The sequence below is a fragment of the Hirsutella rhossiliensis genome, assembly GCF_020360975.1.
Source record: "Hirsutella rhossiliensis strain HR02 chromosome Unknown scaffold00011, whole genome shotgun sequence".
NCBI classification, from domain to species: Eukaryota; Fungi; Ascomycota; class Sordariomycetes; order Hypocreales; family Ophiocordycipitaceae; genus Hirsutella; species Hirsutella rhossiliensis.
Window position 1 is genome coordinate 99,780 of NW_025408677.1, and position 17,401 is coordinate 117,180.

The following is a 17,401-nucleotide window of genomic DNA, read 5'->3' on the forward strand; positions in this document are numbered from 1 at the left end:
TCCAAGAACGTTGCCAGCTGGTCATCAGTGTTGGGTGGGAAGCAGCTGTGACTTTCAGCGGCAAAGATCGGAGAAGTCAGGTACAGTACGCGCCCTTCTCGCTACCCTCGTCTTTGTCACTTGCGTGATTGAGCTCATGGATTATACAGCTCAGTGTCAGACATTTTGGCTCCACACGGGTCAGAGATGGCATCAGGCAAATGAATGAGAATTATCTAAAGAACAAGAAGCGAGTGAACGAACGCACGGAATTGTGCAGCTCTTTATACACAAATGAAACGTTCGTCGCATGATTACGCAGCAGCTGTTGCCTAGCTAGTAGCAGGCCACAGCGGCATTGCGTAGTAATGTCGCCACCTCATGATTCATGAATATTGCCACCTTGTTGGCAGGTCTCTACAGAGGCCTTCGTTGCAGCTGCAAAGGTATGTGTATTCGTCTTGTTCTTGTCTATCTTCAAGGAAGGGAAAAGGGGGAGGAGGCCACGAAGCTAGTTATGTGGCCTCAGCCGTCCTCAGCAGCGCACGTGACTGTGTACGTAAGCTAGCTAGATGAGTACAATAGACTGGTGAGGGTGTCAGCATATTTTAGCCCCTTCAGACTGCCCCTTTAGAAATACTCGGGGGGTTGGAGAGGGGGGGGCCTAAGCCCCTTAGTCAACCCCCCGAGTAGAACATGAATCTTGAACCAAACTGCGTGACCCCCTTATTCCAATGTGTATTGACATAACATTTCACCAAGACGCACCTACACGCAGAGAGGCCGTCCGTGGTCGTGGTCGTCTCGTGGTTCTGCGGCAAAGAAGGATATGAAATTAGGACGAAGCAGGAAATGCAGGACACGATGGCAGAGGCGGGGCAGGCGGACTGAAGTATGGGCGCAAAGCAGTGCAAGGGCAGGATCGGCAGAGCACAGAGGGGAAGGTCTGCTGGGTGTGCGGAGAGACGGCGGGGGCGAGGAGGTGCAGCCGATGCCAGGCCGTCGCATACTGCAGTAGGCAACACCAAAGGAGGACTGGAAGGTGCACAAGAAGGGATGCAAGCCAAGGGTAAGCTAGGGAGCTAGGGAGAGGAAGCAAGCAACGGCTGCAACGCCGCAGAGGCGGCTTTACGGCCAGCCTCACACGACCGCTAACCGCCGCAACGGCCTTTGTAGAACCTGCCGCCGACTTCAAGAGAGCAGAACGCCGGCCGACGACACGCATGCAGAACCGCCTCTCCACCCGTCTAAACGTCTCAAAAGGTAATCAGGCGGTTCCCGCTGACCATGTCCCCGATCTTGCGCTGTACCGTCTCGAAACGCGTGCACCCGCAGGCCTCGCTCTCCAGGTGGTTGATGACGGCGGCTAGGCTCCTAAAGTCCATTGCGCACATGTAATTGGGGCAGTGGTACAGTGCCTGCTGGTCTGCGTGCGGACAGGCATCAGCAGACGGCGCGCCTCGGGGTCGGGGGAAAGACTTACGTCTCGGCGAGTTGAGGTGCTGATTGAGGCCGGCCAGCAGGCGGAACGCGCGATGGCAGAGGTAGCACTCGTAAGCAGTGCCGTTCCACGCCCGGTTGGAGGCCTCATATTCGGCGGAGCCGGTCCAGCCGATGAGGTGTTTGGAGATGAGTCCGCACGGATCCTTACCCCGGACGAAGCGATACATGGCGTCGCGGTTCAGGTCCCGCGCGTCGGAGCAGGCCCCGGCCTCGAGGTGATGGGTCAGTCCGGCGGCGGTGGCGAAGTCGTTTTTGCAGAAGGGGCACTCGATCTGCTGGCCTCTGTGGGCGCGCGACCGGAGGTGCTGTCACCGCCGCAGTCAGCTTCCGCCTCGGCCGGAGAGTGGCGCCGGCTTGCGTACCATGGTTAGGTTGTTGAAGTTTTGAAAGGTTCGGTTGCACTCGGCGCAGTAGTTGTGGTCCTGGTGCTCGTGCTCGGTGCATTGCTCCTCGGTCGGCCACGTGTCGTAGCAGCACGCGCACTCGTACCGCTCGACGGTCTGCCAGTGACCCGTATCTCTCATGTGCTGGTTGCAAGCCTGCTGGCTGCCGAACCACCGTGGGCACACGTCGCACTCGAATGACGGTCGTGAGTGTCCGGTCGAGTTGCAGTGGTTGTCACGGGCCCTCCAGCCCGCCGGGAAGGTCTTGCCGCAGGTGCCGCACTCAAAGTCGGAGGCCATCGTGAGTTAACGAGCCGGCCGGGCTCAATTGACGCCAAGTTGAGAGGAGCAAGACGAGACTTGCAAGTTCCGCCTACAGTCAACCAGCTCTCAAGGTTAGCGTTTATGGCTGTAGCGATAACCGCTTTTTAACGATAGCATCAGTACACGCCTAGTTTAAGGAAACAGCCAATGAACACCCTAGGACCTCTCCATATAGCCGGGGCCCTAATGACAAATCTATATAAATATCCATAATACCGCAATAGGGAAGCAATCTCATCGGTAGTAGTGCACTCTTCTATATCGTTGTGGAAACCTCCCTGATGTGACGCCAATTACGTGACACCTGGTTATTCTCACGAAAGCAGGGCAAAGGGCATAAATTTTGGGGTGCATGTGTATGTTCATTGTTCGTCTCCCTCTCAGCTGTATCCTCCTATTTATGCCCCTTGCCCAGCCTCCTCTTTCTTCCATCTTCTTCCTTGCTGACTTACTAATCATACCCCTCTGTCCACGTCAGCCTGCCACGTACTCCCTGTTTCACCCTGTCTCGTTTCTACACCTTCAGCTAGCTATCAGGCTTCAGGACCGAGTCTTAGATCCTTCTTCTCGACAGTTATTCGAATGACACGTCGTTTCTGGCGCTGCCATCTAGCCTTCATGTTCTAGTGCTCACCCGCACTAGCATGTACCGGTACACACGTAAACCCAATCGCTGCCAGCAGCGTCACAGCAGTGATGCTCCCGAGCAAGCTTCACGCAAGCCCGTCTCAGCCTCGTGCGGGACAGCTCGTTCAGGGCCGAGCAGCGTCACCAGCACGACAAGGCGCACGCGCTGTGGAAGAGGTTCACGATCGTCGTCATGCTGGACGAGCAAATTTATACATAGTCTTCTCGACATGCTCCAAGATTTAACATATGTTTTAGACCCCAACAGCATTCAAACCTCCTGTCCAAGCTCGTAAGCTTGGTCTCGCGAAGGAGAGAGCAAAAGTGGGCATAAAGTGGATAAAAGGACTTTTCGAAGGTCGAGTATCATATGATCAGATGGTATGCCAAAATGCATGTGTTAATTGCTCTGTTCGGTTGCCCTGTATCCGTCTAACCCTCCCCTTTTATATCCCTCTGTGCCTTCCCTATGTTCATATCCCGTGTTCAGGTAGAATATACATTCTATCAGGAAGAGGGCACTGTTTGCCTCTTACTGAAGGCCACGTAAGTCATCTACGTCAGCACTTTCAGCTCGATCTCCCCAATCAATAGCTTTCCAAGCTATTAGGTCGATAGTTCAGTCTCTTGAGGTTCCCGAGCCAGTAAAATATATACCGGACTCCTCAAAAGGTCCCCGTTCGGATAGGAGATCCTCCGGACCCCTCAGTGGTCTAGGAAGAAGAAATAACAGTCTGCAGACCTCCCTTCTTACCTGGTTTCAAGCTGTATTACCTAGAGAGACCTAGAGACCTCAACTCGTTCGGACCTTCTTCTCGACACTTGGCGACGAAAACAAGGCAAGTAGGTGCAAAGCCGTTTCGTTGTCGACGGATGACGCTAAGTCATCGCTTCCGGCAATTGGTCAGCTTCTTATCGCCTCCCCGCCGAGACACGGCTGATTTTCTCGACTCTTTTCGAGACGCCCCCTCTCTCGTCACTGCTCTTCCCAAGATGGACGACGTCGACTTTGACTCGGGCGACAAGCTCTTTGACAACATCGACAACCAGGACCTGCTCCCGTCACAGAAGCGCAGGCGCCACGACCAAGATGGACACGACGACAGTGCCTCTGGCGCCACGAAACGCCAGAGACGCGATGCGTCGCACACCGCCCTCGCCCGTCGGATCCTGACCGACAAGTTCGGCTACCACAGCTTCAATCACCAGCAGGAGGCTGCCATCGGCCGCGTCCTGGCTGGCGAAAACACGCTCGTTATTTTCCCCACGGGCGCTGGCAAGTCCCTTTGCTATCAGGTAATGAGTCGTTCACGCTCCCACCTCATCGTTACTGCCATCACTCCGAGTCCTAACCAAAGTCCCCGCAAGATTCCAGCCATTGCCTTCGAGGAGCTCGACACGACTGACGGCTCCAGGGCCCCCGGCCAGTCCGGAATCAGCATTGTCGTGTCGCCATTAATCGCTCTCATGAAGGATCAAGTCGATGCCTTGCAGAGCCGCGGCATTCCTGTAGCGTCCATGAACTCCACAAAAACTTATGAGCAGCAGCAACTCACCCGCGTCGCCTTGCAAAAGGGACAAATTCGCCTTCTGTATTGCGCCCCCGAGAGACTCAATAACGAGTCCTTCATCGAGAATATAAAAACTGTCCCCGGAGGCGTTCGACTCGTCGCTGTCGACGAGGCCCACTGCATCTCTGAGGTTTGAATCCTCCCTCTCTAGATCCGTGCAGCTCGATTCAGCTAACTTTCCCATGCGACAGTGGGGCCATTCATTCCGCCCTGAATATCTCAAAGGTGTGAAAGTCTTTCGTTCAGCCCTTCCGTCTCAATGCTATTGAATGCTAACCAGTGCCCTTCAGTTGCTCGGTTCGCTCAAGAGATCAACGCCGAGCGAGTCGTCTGCCTGACTGCCACCGCCACCCCCAAGGTTGCCGACGACGTTTGCAAGGCATTCAAGGTCGACAGCTCGTGTGTTTTCCGCACATCTCCATACAGGCCCAAGTTCGCTCCGCCCTCACAACAGCCGACTACACAATGTCACGACTAACGCCATCACAGTCTCCATCTCTACGCGGAATCTGTCCAACAAAAGCAAGACAAGTTTGAAAAAACCTTTGCGTTTCTGAAGTCCCAGCCTGGTCCAACTCTCATATACGTCACCTTGCAAGCGGTCTGTTGCTGCATCCTTTCTTTCCGCCGGTGGTCCTGAACCAAACTGACAAGTCGTAGCAAGCAGAGTCGCTCGCCAAGGATCTCACGCATCAAGGGTTCCATGCTGAGGCATTTCATGCGGGCATGAAAGCCGAAGTAAAGCTGCAGATCCAGGATGACTTTATGGCATCCAAGATTCCGATTGTAGGTAAACGAGATTAACGGGACATGACAGGCGCCAACACATCATCGATTGCAGGTTTGTGCAACTATCGCGTTCGGTATGGGCATCGACAAGCAAGGTATGCCGACCTCCCAACCCCTCTGGGCATACTCTGACCACGTCAGATATCCGAAACATTATTCATTGGGACATTCCCGCCACTGTCGAGGAATACACCCAGCAAATCGGTCGCGCCGGTCGAGACGGCAAGGCGAGCCACTGCATGCTCTACATCTGCCACGAAGACTTCTATATTCGGGAGAACTTTGCACGTGGAGACCTTCCGTCATGGACGTCTCTAAAGGCCCTGCTTGAAGACATCTTTGACGAGGACGCCGTCTTGTTACCGGTTGACGGGGTAATAATTACGAACCACAATGCTCAATCCAAGGGCTTTGACATACGGCTCTCGCCGCTGAGCATCATATATGCGTCGCTGGAACTCCGCTTTGGGCTCATCCGGGCCATCACACCCCAGTACACGCAGTACTCCTTCGAGGCAACATCCAAGTACTACCCATCATTAAAAGCGGACAAGTCCAAGGAGGGAAAGGCTATCTTTTCCAATGCCCGCAAGGCGGCGAAATACCATCACATTGACGTCTCAGGTGTCGCGAGAGCAACAGGCCTTCTGCGTGCAGATCTTGTCAGGAAACTCAGCCAGCTGGAAGAACGGGAGTGCATCAGACTTAAGGCCAGCGGGATCGAGCATCGGTATCGCATCCTCCGGCCTTTTCCATCAACAGATGGCGCAATCGTTAAATTGGTGGACGAACTGTACGCTGACCTTGAGTTTCGGGAGGAAGAGGTCATGCGTCGGGTTCAGCAAATGGCTGATCTGATAACCGGGACCAAATGCTTCGCATTGGCCCTCGCCGAGCATTTTGGGATGAAGCTTCCAGATGGAAAAAGGAATTGTGGACATTGCACCTTCTGCCTCCTGGGATGGCCGGTCGTCTTGCCACCCAAGCCCCCTAAAGCAGTCGACAGGGCGGGAATCGAGCGAATCCTTCAGGCTTGTGACGTCCGAGACGATCCGAGGTTCTTGGCTCGTGTTGCGTTTGGCATCAAAAGCCCCAGAGTCACACAGTTGAAGTTGGACAGGTCGCCTGTGTTTAGATCCTTGGCCGACCACGACTTTAAGGTGAGCAACTCTTGCATGCGCGAATACGGGGGCCTCGAAGCTGACAGTCATGCAGACACTGCTGAAGGAGTTTACCGCCGCGTGCGAGGCGGTTGACGCGGACTCAAGGCGTTGAATTGGCGGCGTATATGTATGGCATGCTCCTGTGGCAGTTTTTATCTCTGGACCAGCGGCTTGATCGCTCAGGGCGGCGGTGAGCCAACAACTGTTCTTGGGCACCTGCGTTCGTTTCGTGTCACGCTTAGCGACGCGTCCGACCTTGCACCTAAGCAGGATTCGCTTCTCACGACATCGTCATATACGACAACTCTGATAAAAATAATAGCCGGCCCAATGCTTGCTACACGCCGCTATAGGCTTTTAAATTCGTCCGAATCTTTTCGATGACTGCGCAGCTTATGACAGTAGTCCCAGTTCTTATGGCGCTGACTGTCACGCGCTTAGAGACCTGGGTTGCGTCATCTGAAACCGAAGTGGGGATCGCGACGCGCGGCAGGACCTATACTATATAAGGATGCGGGGATAACCACAGCCCGCTGGAGGAGCTCTTTAGTGATCAACAATTGCATCACTGGCCCCCGTTCTTCACTCTCTGTTTCGTTGTGATTGTGCTCCATACAATGCTCCTCTATAGGTCGTTTTGGGGACGGAGTGGCTGGCGGCTGCGTGTGTCTTTTGGAGGGGCGCTTCGGCTGCGCGGGGGGTGGAGTGGAAGGCACTTGCTCTTCCGCGAGTCGCCTCGGTGATGGATTGGTTGGCAGTTGCGTGTGTGCGGTATATTGGTATTGAGCCTCACGGCGGCGGCTTCGGACTTCAGCGCGCCGGCGGTCCATATCGTGCAAGACGCGGAGGATCTCGTCGTGGGGAACTCTGATAAGCAGGACTTATCGTGGGGTCGATTTGCGGAGTAATTTCGGGAAATCGTATGCGAAAATACTGCGCCACGCCTTGCACTTTAGTCTTTAGGGCTGTGGTGCAAGGCGTACAATCAGCCGAAGGCTGCGAGTCTGGCTACCAGTCAAGCAGTCAGTCACTGAACAATCAGTACAGTATCTACAATCATACATTCATCTGTGCCTTGAAAATGTCGATCTTGTCGCCGGTAGCATCAAGTGGAGTTACGTAGACCCGTCGCCTATCTTATACGGATTCTGGGTAAGAACCTGTCGTTTGCGAAGTTGTTGATCCTTCATTTTCATCTTAATTCCTTCCGGCGGCGACGCATAAGTCAGGTGATTGCGGTCAAACGGGGCATCCAGCATCAGACCCTGCAGCGTTTTCACACGCGAGACGGCCACGTAGCTCAATCCTGAGGATTTGAGATATCGTTGGTCGCACATCCTCATTGCTGGCGAACTGAAAAGCAACGCTGCAACCCGAAGGCCGACATAGCATCGATTGCATGGATTGATCTCGCAAGGTATGCAAGAGAGGTATTCGCGGCTCAAGACACTCGTCGATTCGTTTTGGGCTTCACCCTCTGCGGGTCGCTTATGAGGGTATGGGAGTTTGACCGGCTTGGGGGGATCGCCTCCGAACAATTCGACATCAACAAGAAGCATGGTGCGCTACAGTTTGCGACGACAATCCTGGGATTTCTGCGAATGAATAAGGAGATGCTTGGTTTTGATCCCACCATTATAACATCCGGCGGCCAGCAGTATATCGAGATCGAACGAAACGACAAAACAGAGCGTCTCATCATTGATGATGTTATGAAGCGAGCGCGGTGCATTGCCGGTCGGGCGACAACCTGTTGGAAAGCACATCGCAAAGAAGACCCCCAGACGCCGCTTGTTATCAAGGACTCCTGGCAGTACACGGACCGAGACGAAGAGGGTATACTTGTCCAAGAAGCGACTGAGAAAGGTGTTATTAATGTTGCCCGATACTACCACCACGAGACTGTACGCGTCCGCAGTGCGGATGACGACATCCAAAACAATGTTCGAAAGAGACTGGACGTCACCAAAGCTACAAATTACCGATCAGGACATGCGATGTTGCCATCAGGTACGAGCGCGTCAAGTGTGTCACGCAGAGGGCAAAGCAGCGGCGCTGGTGTGAAGCGACCGTCCAGCGAAACCGATGCCGCTCTGCCGCCTAACAAAAGATCCGGTTCAATATCTCCAGTCAAGGCAAGCACCGGAGCCCTGCCAAACCGTGTACATCGGCGACTCATTCTTCGTGACTTTGGAAAGCCAATCTACAAGGCAAAATCTCGCACGGCGCTGCTCGCTGCGCTGGAGAGCTGCATTGAAGGTCACCAGTCGTTGCATGAGGCGGGCCTTCTCCACAGGGACATCTCCATCAACAACCTCATGATCAATGAAGATGATGAGAACCCTTCGTGGCAAGCTTTCTTGATTGATCTAGACCTTGCTATACGAGAACAACGACAAGGTGCCTCAGGAGCAAAAGGAATGACTGGTACGAGAGCATTTATGGCTATAGGAGCTTTATTGGGCGACCAGCACTCCTTCATGCATGACCTGGAGTCGTTTTTCTGGGTGCTCTTTTGGGTATGTATTCATTACAATGGACCAGATGAACATGCTAGGGTGATTGGTCGGTTTGACAAGTGGAACTACGTTGATGTGTGTGACGGTCACGGACTGAGCCAGAAGGCTGTGGACTCTATTACGAAGATTCTGCTCTGAAGAAGAGAAAGGAGAACCGAACAATACAACTGGGTGTCCTCTCCCTAAATATGCCTTCCGTACGTGTGGGCCGTTGGCCCAACAACATGTGGGTCATGTATGCAAGGGGGGTGTGACGGTGCTAGGCCGTCACAATGTGGAAGAGTTAGCAGAACTCAAGTCGGGCTTGGTGGGCAATGAACGGCATTTTCTCAACCGTATCGGCCAGTCATTTACCCCTTATTTCGAGCCTCTGGCTCAATGGGTAAACCGGCTGCGACGGGAACTCTTTCCAGGGGATAAGCCGTGGCAGGGCCGAGAGGATCCTGGGCTATATGTTCGTGTTGGTGGAACGTTATGCCAATACACATCGGAATAAGAAGGGGGTCACACACGAAGGTTCAAGATGCATGTTCTATGTCTAAAGGGGCAGTCTGAAGGGGCTATTTATAGGCCCAAGTTATCTATCCACCCACTTTCATTAACTGTACACCCAAAAAGTGGATTAACTGTGGCTGACGGCCGAAGAGGGCCGATACCGCCAATTTGTATGCACACATTCTCTACGATAAGTAGAGCCAGGTAGTAACAGTTCTCCTTCAACGATAAGGCACCCAAAATTGAAGCTATTCGTACTGCGCTTTCTATGCTGATGAGACTATTCTTTGGTGTTTACAACAGGCCTCCTTCTTCGAGTGCACTACGTGCCTGATCCGCTTCATCTAACTGTGATTCCAATTGATCCCATACATCCTCAAGGGCGGCATCGTCCGTGAGGCCGGCGACGAAGATGCAGTCTTGGGTCTCCCGCCGTACCGGCTGATCGTCATCATCAGAGACTGGCGTTTGACGCCCGGCTTGTTGATACGCCCGTTGCATCCGTGTGCCTGCCTCGTACGTATCGCCGTTTTCCTCGATGTGCCGCAGCCCTCGTTCCGTTGAAGTCATCGCGGCCGTTACCGTACCCGTCATCGCCGCTGGTGCCGTTGAGGAGGAGGCAGTCGTATAGCCTCAGCCCGCTCATGCCGTTCAGCGATCTCGTGATGTGACGGATCCCGCCGCGTTGATCTTGACCGCCGTGACTCTTCGAGGTTGAGTGAGCCCTTGGGGCGGCCCTTAGCCCTGATAACTTGTGGCTCGTATGGTGCCCGAGTAGGGCTTGTGCCCTGAGCGCTTGTATCGATCGGAATATACCAAAATGGGTCGAAGTCGTCGAGTGTAAGGGAGGTATTGGTGTTGATAGACTCGAAGATTCGATGGCAGCACGGTAGCCCTCGACTAGTAGCCCAATTACAAGGACATTGACCTGGCGGCGGTTTGGCCCGTTGACTTCGGGGTCTAGAGGATCTTGCGATGCTCATCTATTAGTAGCTTTAACGCATATGACGATACTCGCTCGCGGATCGGCATATACGGCGCCTGTAGGGAGAACGTTGATATCTTGTGGAGGTTTCGATTCTCTATCGCTGTGATCTGAGCAGCCTGATGGCCCCAGAAGCGTTCGAATCGTTGGAAAACGGTCGTCAAATCGCCCGTACAGGACCAAAGGAACTTCTTCATATGAGAGTGAAGTCCTCGACGATCGAGGTCGTTGTACGCCCGAAGTGGCGATATTGATTAACGAAACAAGATACAAACTTCTCCTTCCAAGGCGTTAGCCACGTATTGCAACAGTATTGTATAGCTGCAAGCGGGTGGCGGCCTGGTGTCTCAAATTGGCGTAAACGTTCGTTGAAGCTATTCACATCTTGTGACTTGACGATCTCGTTCCACTCTTGTAGAAACGCTTGGAATGCCGGGGCCCGTACGACTCGATTGCCGATTTTTGATGCCTTAGGGAAAAATTGCTTGCATTTCGCAACGACATTCTGGTTAATATGCCACGTGCAGAGAAGGTTAGTACTGTTTTGAAGCTCGCGAAAGCTATCTAACGCCTTAAGCAACGCAGTATCTCGGTCCGTGACAGTGACCCTTGAAATGGGATCGACTCCTTCTCGCAAAGGACTAGCAGCAACGAGATAGCCCAATAGTAATGGGACTCGGTCTCGCCGTTCAAGAAGATAGAGGCAATAGAGAACGTTTTGTTATCTCGAGTGGCCGCGCAGATATTCAATAACGGCATATTGAATCGGTTCGTCTTGTAGGTACAGTCGAGGACGAGGACATCGTGATGCTGACGCCATCGATGGAAGGTAGCACGAGGCGCGAGAAATAGCCCAGTTAGCCGGCCCTGGGGATCACGACTATCTCGATGAAAGAAGTCGGACTTATCTAGCCGGCCGTAGAGAAACTGAAGAGGCGTACGGCCAGCTAGTTCTTCCTGACGGTGCCTAGCCAAGGCGTTACTCACGTCTTGAGCCGTGATACCGGCTAAACGAGGATCGTCGTGAACCAGGTCACGAAGCTCGCCAGCAATATCGGTCGGCCGGGTATTGTTATTAAACTTCCGGATAATGTCGTCGCGATACTTCTGGATAACAAGCGCCCGGTACTTCGGAAAGACCATCGGGTCATCAACAAGGCGATGATTGTGAACATCGTGAAGATAAGAGATAGTCCAGTAACCGCGTTTTTCCTTCAACGAGAGGCGAAATTCACAGTCTGTTTTCTGGGTTGCTGTATTGAGGCGACGACGAGAGATATGAGCAGCTTTATCCTTCCGATTTTCGTAGGGGCCGGCCTTGATACAACGAACAAGTGCAGACTTGCGTTGGCCAGCGTTATCCCGCTTCGATGTTCGAATGTGTAGGGCGTAGCCTCAGCCTCAGCAACGGTATCGGCGGCTTCCATCGCGGCCTGGAAGGTCGGGAATAGTGTCTTCGTAAGCGACTCCATGATTCGGGCTCGTAAGGGCAGAAAACGCGGTGCGAATAGCTTCAGTTTTGATGGTATTGCTGATAGTTACGGTTACAGGATGTTGTTACGCAAGCATCACGAACTGGCCAGCTGGCCGGCCGGGAATGGGCGCACCAAAATTAGCGGCATCGGCACTGCGCCTGACCCAGCCACAGTTGATCCACTTTTTGGTGTACAGTTAATAAAAGGAGGTGTATAGATAATTGGGCCCTTTAACTAGTACGTTGACATAACATTTCACCAACAGATACAGATAGAAACATAGTCATTAAATGTGGACCTAGCTAGGGAGTAAACACTGGAACGAAAACCAGCCATCTGCTGGAAGGGGCAAGATGCATGCCTGGAAGAAGCGAAGCTCGGCAATGATATGTCTAGGACCTGCATCGGTCAATCGTTATGTCTTAAAAGATATTGATTTTCGGTGATTAGATATACCGGCGGACGGTCTGCATATATGATAAGAGAGGGGATCGACTAAAGCCGCGTATGATGTCTTAAAGAATGCAGTACCGATAGTGCCGAGTGACATAAGAGTGGTTAAGTTTTATAGCGTTATAGGCTACCATGCCCCACCCCCCTTTCGGTAACACCCACCTTTCGGTAGCGCATTAGGAAATATCCCCACCAAAACCCATCAATTTCACTTACTGTCGGGAGGTCTGTACTGCAGTAACGCAATGGGTTGTATTCAAGATGTCTTGCTAGGAAGGGAGGAAAGGGAATGAGGGGGCACACTACGTGCCCTTTATACACGGATCCCCGAGGTCCATACACGTGACGCTAAGGGTCACGTGTGCGTGTGTGCGCACCTCCCTTACAATCCTACTATAGCTATATGCTACATTCCCACACTTACACCGATTCCAGCCAGCTTTGAAGATATTCACAAGCCGTCACTTGGAGTAGATAGAGGATTGATTGAATTCTACTTTTCGATGGTTGAATGTTTGTACAGGGGTCTGTGGCCTGTGCGTACCTTGCACGCGAAATTACCATCCAACCCCCTAATCTCCTTCCGCCTCCTGACGATGATTCTTCTCGTTATTCCTCCACCACATGACCAAAATGACCTTAAAGCGGCCTCGGAGTATTTATACGGAGGATATTATGGCTAATGCGATAATTGATGTCACAAAAAACGGCTTGTCGCAGTACCGCGCCGCCCAAAAGTATGACATACCTCAGCAGTCTATTTCCGACAGACTCAAAGGCCAGGTAGCCCTGGCTGATCAGATCCAGCCTCGTCAACTCTTGAGTAAGTCTCAGGAAGCTCGCTTGGTTTCTTGGATCCTCCGCCAAGAGTCTCTCGGCTATGCTCCTCCCACAGTCAGATCCGCGCATGTGTGGAGGCTCTATGAAGCAACTGAACAACGAGCGGACAGTGGGGCGCAACTGGGTCTCTAAATTCATCAATCGCCATCCGGACATCAAGAACAAGCGTGGGAGACGTCAGGAAGCTAACCGATTTAATGCTTTTACGCCTCGTGCGGTTCACTGGTTCTTCGATATCAGGAAAAGGAGTATGGATGGATTAAACCAGAAAATACCGTGAATGTTGACGAAGGCGGTATTATGTCTGGCTTTGGTGAGTATTTGGCTTGTCTTTCATTACTTTTACTAACCAGACTCTTTTTGCCAGGTTTGGATAGTCTTGTGGTTGGGAGTGCAGACCCAAAACGGAAGGCCCTTCTGAAAGGGCCACAGTCCCGCAACTGGACCTCATTTATTGAAGCTATCACCGCGGACGGCCGTGTCCTTACCCTGGCATTATCTTTAAGGGCAAAGAACTTCAGAAACAGTGGTTCTTGACGGAATTCGGCAAAATAGCCGACTGGCATTACATAACGTCGCCCAACGGATGGACGGACAACCATATCGCTATTGAGTGGCTTGAGAGGGTCTATTTGCCCCAGACGCGACCAGCCGATGCCTCAGATGCTAGACTGATCATATTAGATGGACATGGAAGTCATGCAACGGTGCGTTTCTTTATCCACCTCTGTAGGAATTACCGTTAACCGGGACCAGGATGCATGGATGGCCACATGCTTTTTGAACAACGTTTATTGCTGTTACCTTCCTGCCCACTGCTCTCATGGCCTCCAGCCGTTAGATAACGGTGTATTCAATGCCTCCAAGGCAGCTTACCGGAAAGAACTTCAGAAATTGACCTGTTTGACCGATTCTGCGCCTGTTCATAAGGTCAATTTTATACGGGCATATGCTAAAGCGCGCGAGGTTGGAATGACGGCAAAGAATATATTGTCCGGCTGGAGGGTCACTGGGAATTGGCCGATCTCACGATCCAAGGCATTGCGGCATCCAGAAATTCACGCGGACATTGTAGAGACGTCTCCAAAGTCCGCGCCATTTTTGGGTTCTGATGATACGCCAAGAAACAGCCGCCAGATTCGCGATTTCGGAAAGAACAAGACTCCTGGCACCCGGAGACGATACGCCGTGATAGCTAGAGGCTTTGAAGCCCAAGAACAGACGCTTGCCGAGCACAGCAACAGAATCGCGAAGCTAGAGGAAGAAGTGGCCCGGCTGCAGAGAGGCAAGAAGAGGAGAGCAATTGAACCCGAACAGACGGTTCATGACTCTCAGTGAAGCTTTGGTGGCTGAGGAAGCCATTCCCAAATTAAAAGCCAAGAGATAGCCGTTGTGCTGAATTCTGACACAGAGGAGGAGGCGGTCTCAGAGGTGGAGACAGCTTCAGTCCGAAGCCCTTCCAGTCACCACCAGATCCGGGCGAATGGTAAAAAAGCGCCGGTACATATAAGAGCGTCCATTTCTCTACGGAATGATATAATTTTTGTGTTTATAATGTTAAGTTCTGATCATATTTCATGTAGTTCAAATGGTAGACTTTTGGTGGAGAATTTTTCAATTGCGCTACCGAAAGGTGGGTGTTACCGAAAGGGGGGTGGGGCATGGTATAGCGTGTCTTTGTATGTGGTGAAAAGCAGTGGTCTTGAAACACGGCGTTGACTTACGTCTCGTGGCTGATTTGCGACTCATATGATGTCGAGATACCTTGTGCCAGTTCACATATTTTGACGAATTGGTAAGAGACAGATTGATCATCAAACGCCAAGCCCAAAGGGTGCGCCTTGATTGAAGTTGAAGGCTGCCACGGAGTATAAGAGATCGTATGTTTTGCAGTCACTTAGAACCTCATATCCTAGATCGTCCTCAGCACTTAGATCATTACAACCAAATCATATATTCACTACTAGTTTAACATGCAGTTGAAGCTTCTATGCTTTATCTCTCTTGTGGCCTCCACCCTCGCGGCGGATGACTACATTGTTACATCTCTGAACGGCATTAGTCAGAGTGTGCGCGGTGTAGACAAGGGCTCATCAACTGGAAGGGAGATTATACTGGCATCCTACGACTTATCGAGCAGTCACGCGGAGTCGTCACCGCCGTCGTTGCCGTCGTTGCACCTCGCACCTATAATCCCCCCACAGACGACATATTGCAGATGAGGCAAAACGCTTCTCAGTCTCTGGCAGCAGACGTGGACGTGGCCATTAACAGCGGTATTGCTGCTAAACCGAAAGTCGACAAACTTATTATACCTATCAAGCCCGCCATTTTGGTCGTTCTCAAGAGTTCGCAAGCTGGGTTCTCGGCTCTAAGCAAGATCTATTTAGCTGATGTTCCGGCTGAGAAGAAGAATGCAAGCCAGGCCTTTTTTAATAAGATCAATGATAGCTTAGAGAATTGTTATAAAGCTTATCAGTCCTGATATAGAGGAATTGTAGAATATCAGGGCTATTATAGTATTCATTAGATTAACGTGGACAGAGCCTGCCATTCGTCTAGAAACGCCTGGAATGTAGGCTCGCGGACAACCCGACCTTGGGCGTCCCTCACAGCCTTAGGGAAGTGTTGTTTGCACTTAGCCAATACATTCTTGTTGACATGCCAGCGGCAGAGTATATGGACCACGCCTTCGAGCTCTTTGAAGCTCACGATAGCGTTCATTAGAGCGAGGTCTCGGTCCGTAAGTATCACGCGGGGAAGGCGAATGTTCTCCTTTGCTAGCAGTGCAAGCAGCGTAGCGAGAGCCCAGCGGTACCGCGATTCGTCTTCGCCACTAAGGAAAATCGAGGCTATAGAGAAGGTCTTCCTCTCTGAGGTCGTCCCACAGATATTGAGAAGAGGCATGTTAAAGCGATTGGTCTTATATGTACAGTCAAGCTGTATGACGTCGGGAAAGTCGCGTAATAACCAGCGCTGACTTCAATTCAAGTAAGTCAAGTTCGGGGCTGTAACTTGATTACTTGAAATAAAATAGTCCGCAAACTTGATTAACTTGAATTGAATTGATATACTTGATATACTTGATATCTGAGGTGAGAATAAAATCACCCTACCGGTACAATGCATCACACCTCCTCTTCATCCCAACCTATCAGTTCCCCACCAAAGTTTACGACCTCGCCCACGGTGATTGCTTGATGGCCTAGCCAATTCCGCAGACACTGTATTTCCTCTATGATCTCGGGACTCAAGCTGTGCCTTTGCGAACTTACTGTTAACTTTGTAACGCTAAAAGTTCGCTCAGGATCGCCAGACATGGCAGGAACTGCCAGTACGTCGAGGGCAAACTGGCTCAGACGTGGATATTCTTCTCGGTGATCCTTCCACCAAAGGATGGGGTTTAAGTTCTCTCGCCGGACTGGCCCTTGCCTCATATAAGCTCCAAGCTCATCGTCTTCTTCCATCGCGTAGTGATCGTAGCTCTGCATCCACTGATCGAATTGACTGGGCTCATCTTGTCGCATCGCTTTTCCCATCGCCGTTCTCGCTGGACGCTCTCCAGGTGGATACTGTTGATCGAAGAATGTTGCGAAGCCGCTCGTAGGACCTCTAGAGGTTCCTGCTTGCTGATGCTCCTGCTGAGACAGTCAGCCAGGACGTCAGGCCTGCTTTCTGATGCGTCGGCTGAGACAGTCAGCCCGGCCGTCAGGGACGGTGTCCTAGGAAAAAGTGGGGGGGGGCGCAGCCACCCCCGACGATTGACGGAGGTGTGAGGCAGACGGAGAAGATCGAGATTGTGGCCAGGAATAAAAGGGCGAGGAAGGAAGGAACAGACACAGAGGACAGAACGAAAAATGGAGCAGCACCGGACGATTCTGAAATACTAACTTTATGCCTATTTGGCCCTACTTTTAGTGCAGTCATGAGCCCGGGAGGAACTACGTTCCTGTAACTTCCATTCCGACCGAAAACCACTCTCAAATCAACGAGATGTCGAAGTCTTCTGCCGCCCCTGCACGAGCGATCCTCTCAGGACCAAGCAACTGGGACAAATGGAGAAGGGAGCTCAGGAATCGAACTGACAAGACGATCCATAGCCTGATCTTTACCAACGAGGAACCCTCGAACCTCCTGAGCGACCTGAATTCCGCCACTACGCCCTGATGCTGTTAGACTCGCTGACCTCTCTGCCGTTCAGAAGAGATTATACCTAACGACGCGATGCGGGACTATGATACCAGGAGGAAAGAGTATAAAGATGAGACTAAACTAGTTACCAACGCTCGCATAGC

General features: G+C 52.0%; 3 protein-coding genes across 3 annotated transcripts; 1 reads left to right on the forward strand and 2 right to left on the reverse strand.

Moving 5' to 3' along the window:
* Positions 1-1,235: 1,235 nt before the first annotated feature.
* HRG_08793 (putative zinc finger protein) lies at positions 1,236-2,165 on the reverse strand (the record flags this gene model as incomplete). Its single annotated transcript, XM_044867264.1, has 3 exons — positions 1,236-1,405; positions 1,463-1,787; positions 1,845-2,165. 3 exons carry the CDS (start codon positions 2,163-2,165, stop codon positions 1,236-1,238), a joined length of 816 nt encoding a protein of 271 aa, XP_044717285.1.
* A 1,644-nt stretch (positions 2,166-3,809) lies between these two features.
* On the forward strand, positions 3,810-6,451 carry HRG_08794 (DEAD/DEAH box helicase domain-containing protein; the record flags this gene model as incomplete). Its single annotated transcript, XM_044867265.1, has 9 exons — positions 3,810-4,112; positions 4,185-4,517; positions 4,579-4,612; positions 4,678-4,819; positions 4,877-4,988; positions 5,048-5,173; positions 5,229-5,271; positions 5,318-6,336; positions 6,392-6,451. 9 exons carry the CDS (start codon positions 3,810-3,812, stop codon positions 6,449-6,451), a joined length of 2,172 nt encoding a protein of 723 aa, XP_044717286.1.
* A 9,181-nt stretch (positions 6,452-15,632) lies between these two features.
* On the reverse strand, positions 15,633-16,013 carry HRG_08795 (MULE transposase domain-containing protein; the record flags this gene model as incomplete). The annotated part of the gene is made up of 1 exon (XM_044867266.1): positions 15,633-16,013. The coding sequence occupies one exon, from the start codon at positions 16,011-16,013 to the stop codon at positions 15,633-15,635; it is 381 nt and encodes a 126-aa protein (XP_044717287.1).
* Positions 16,014-17,401: the final 1,388 nt, after the last annotated feature.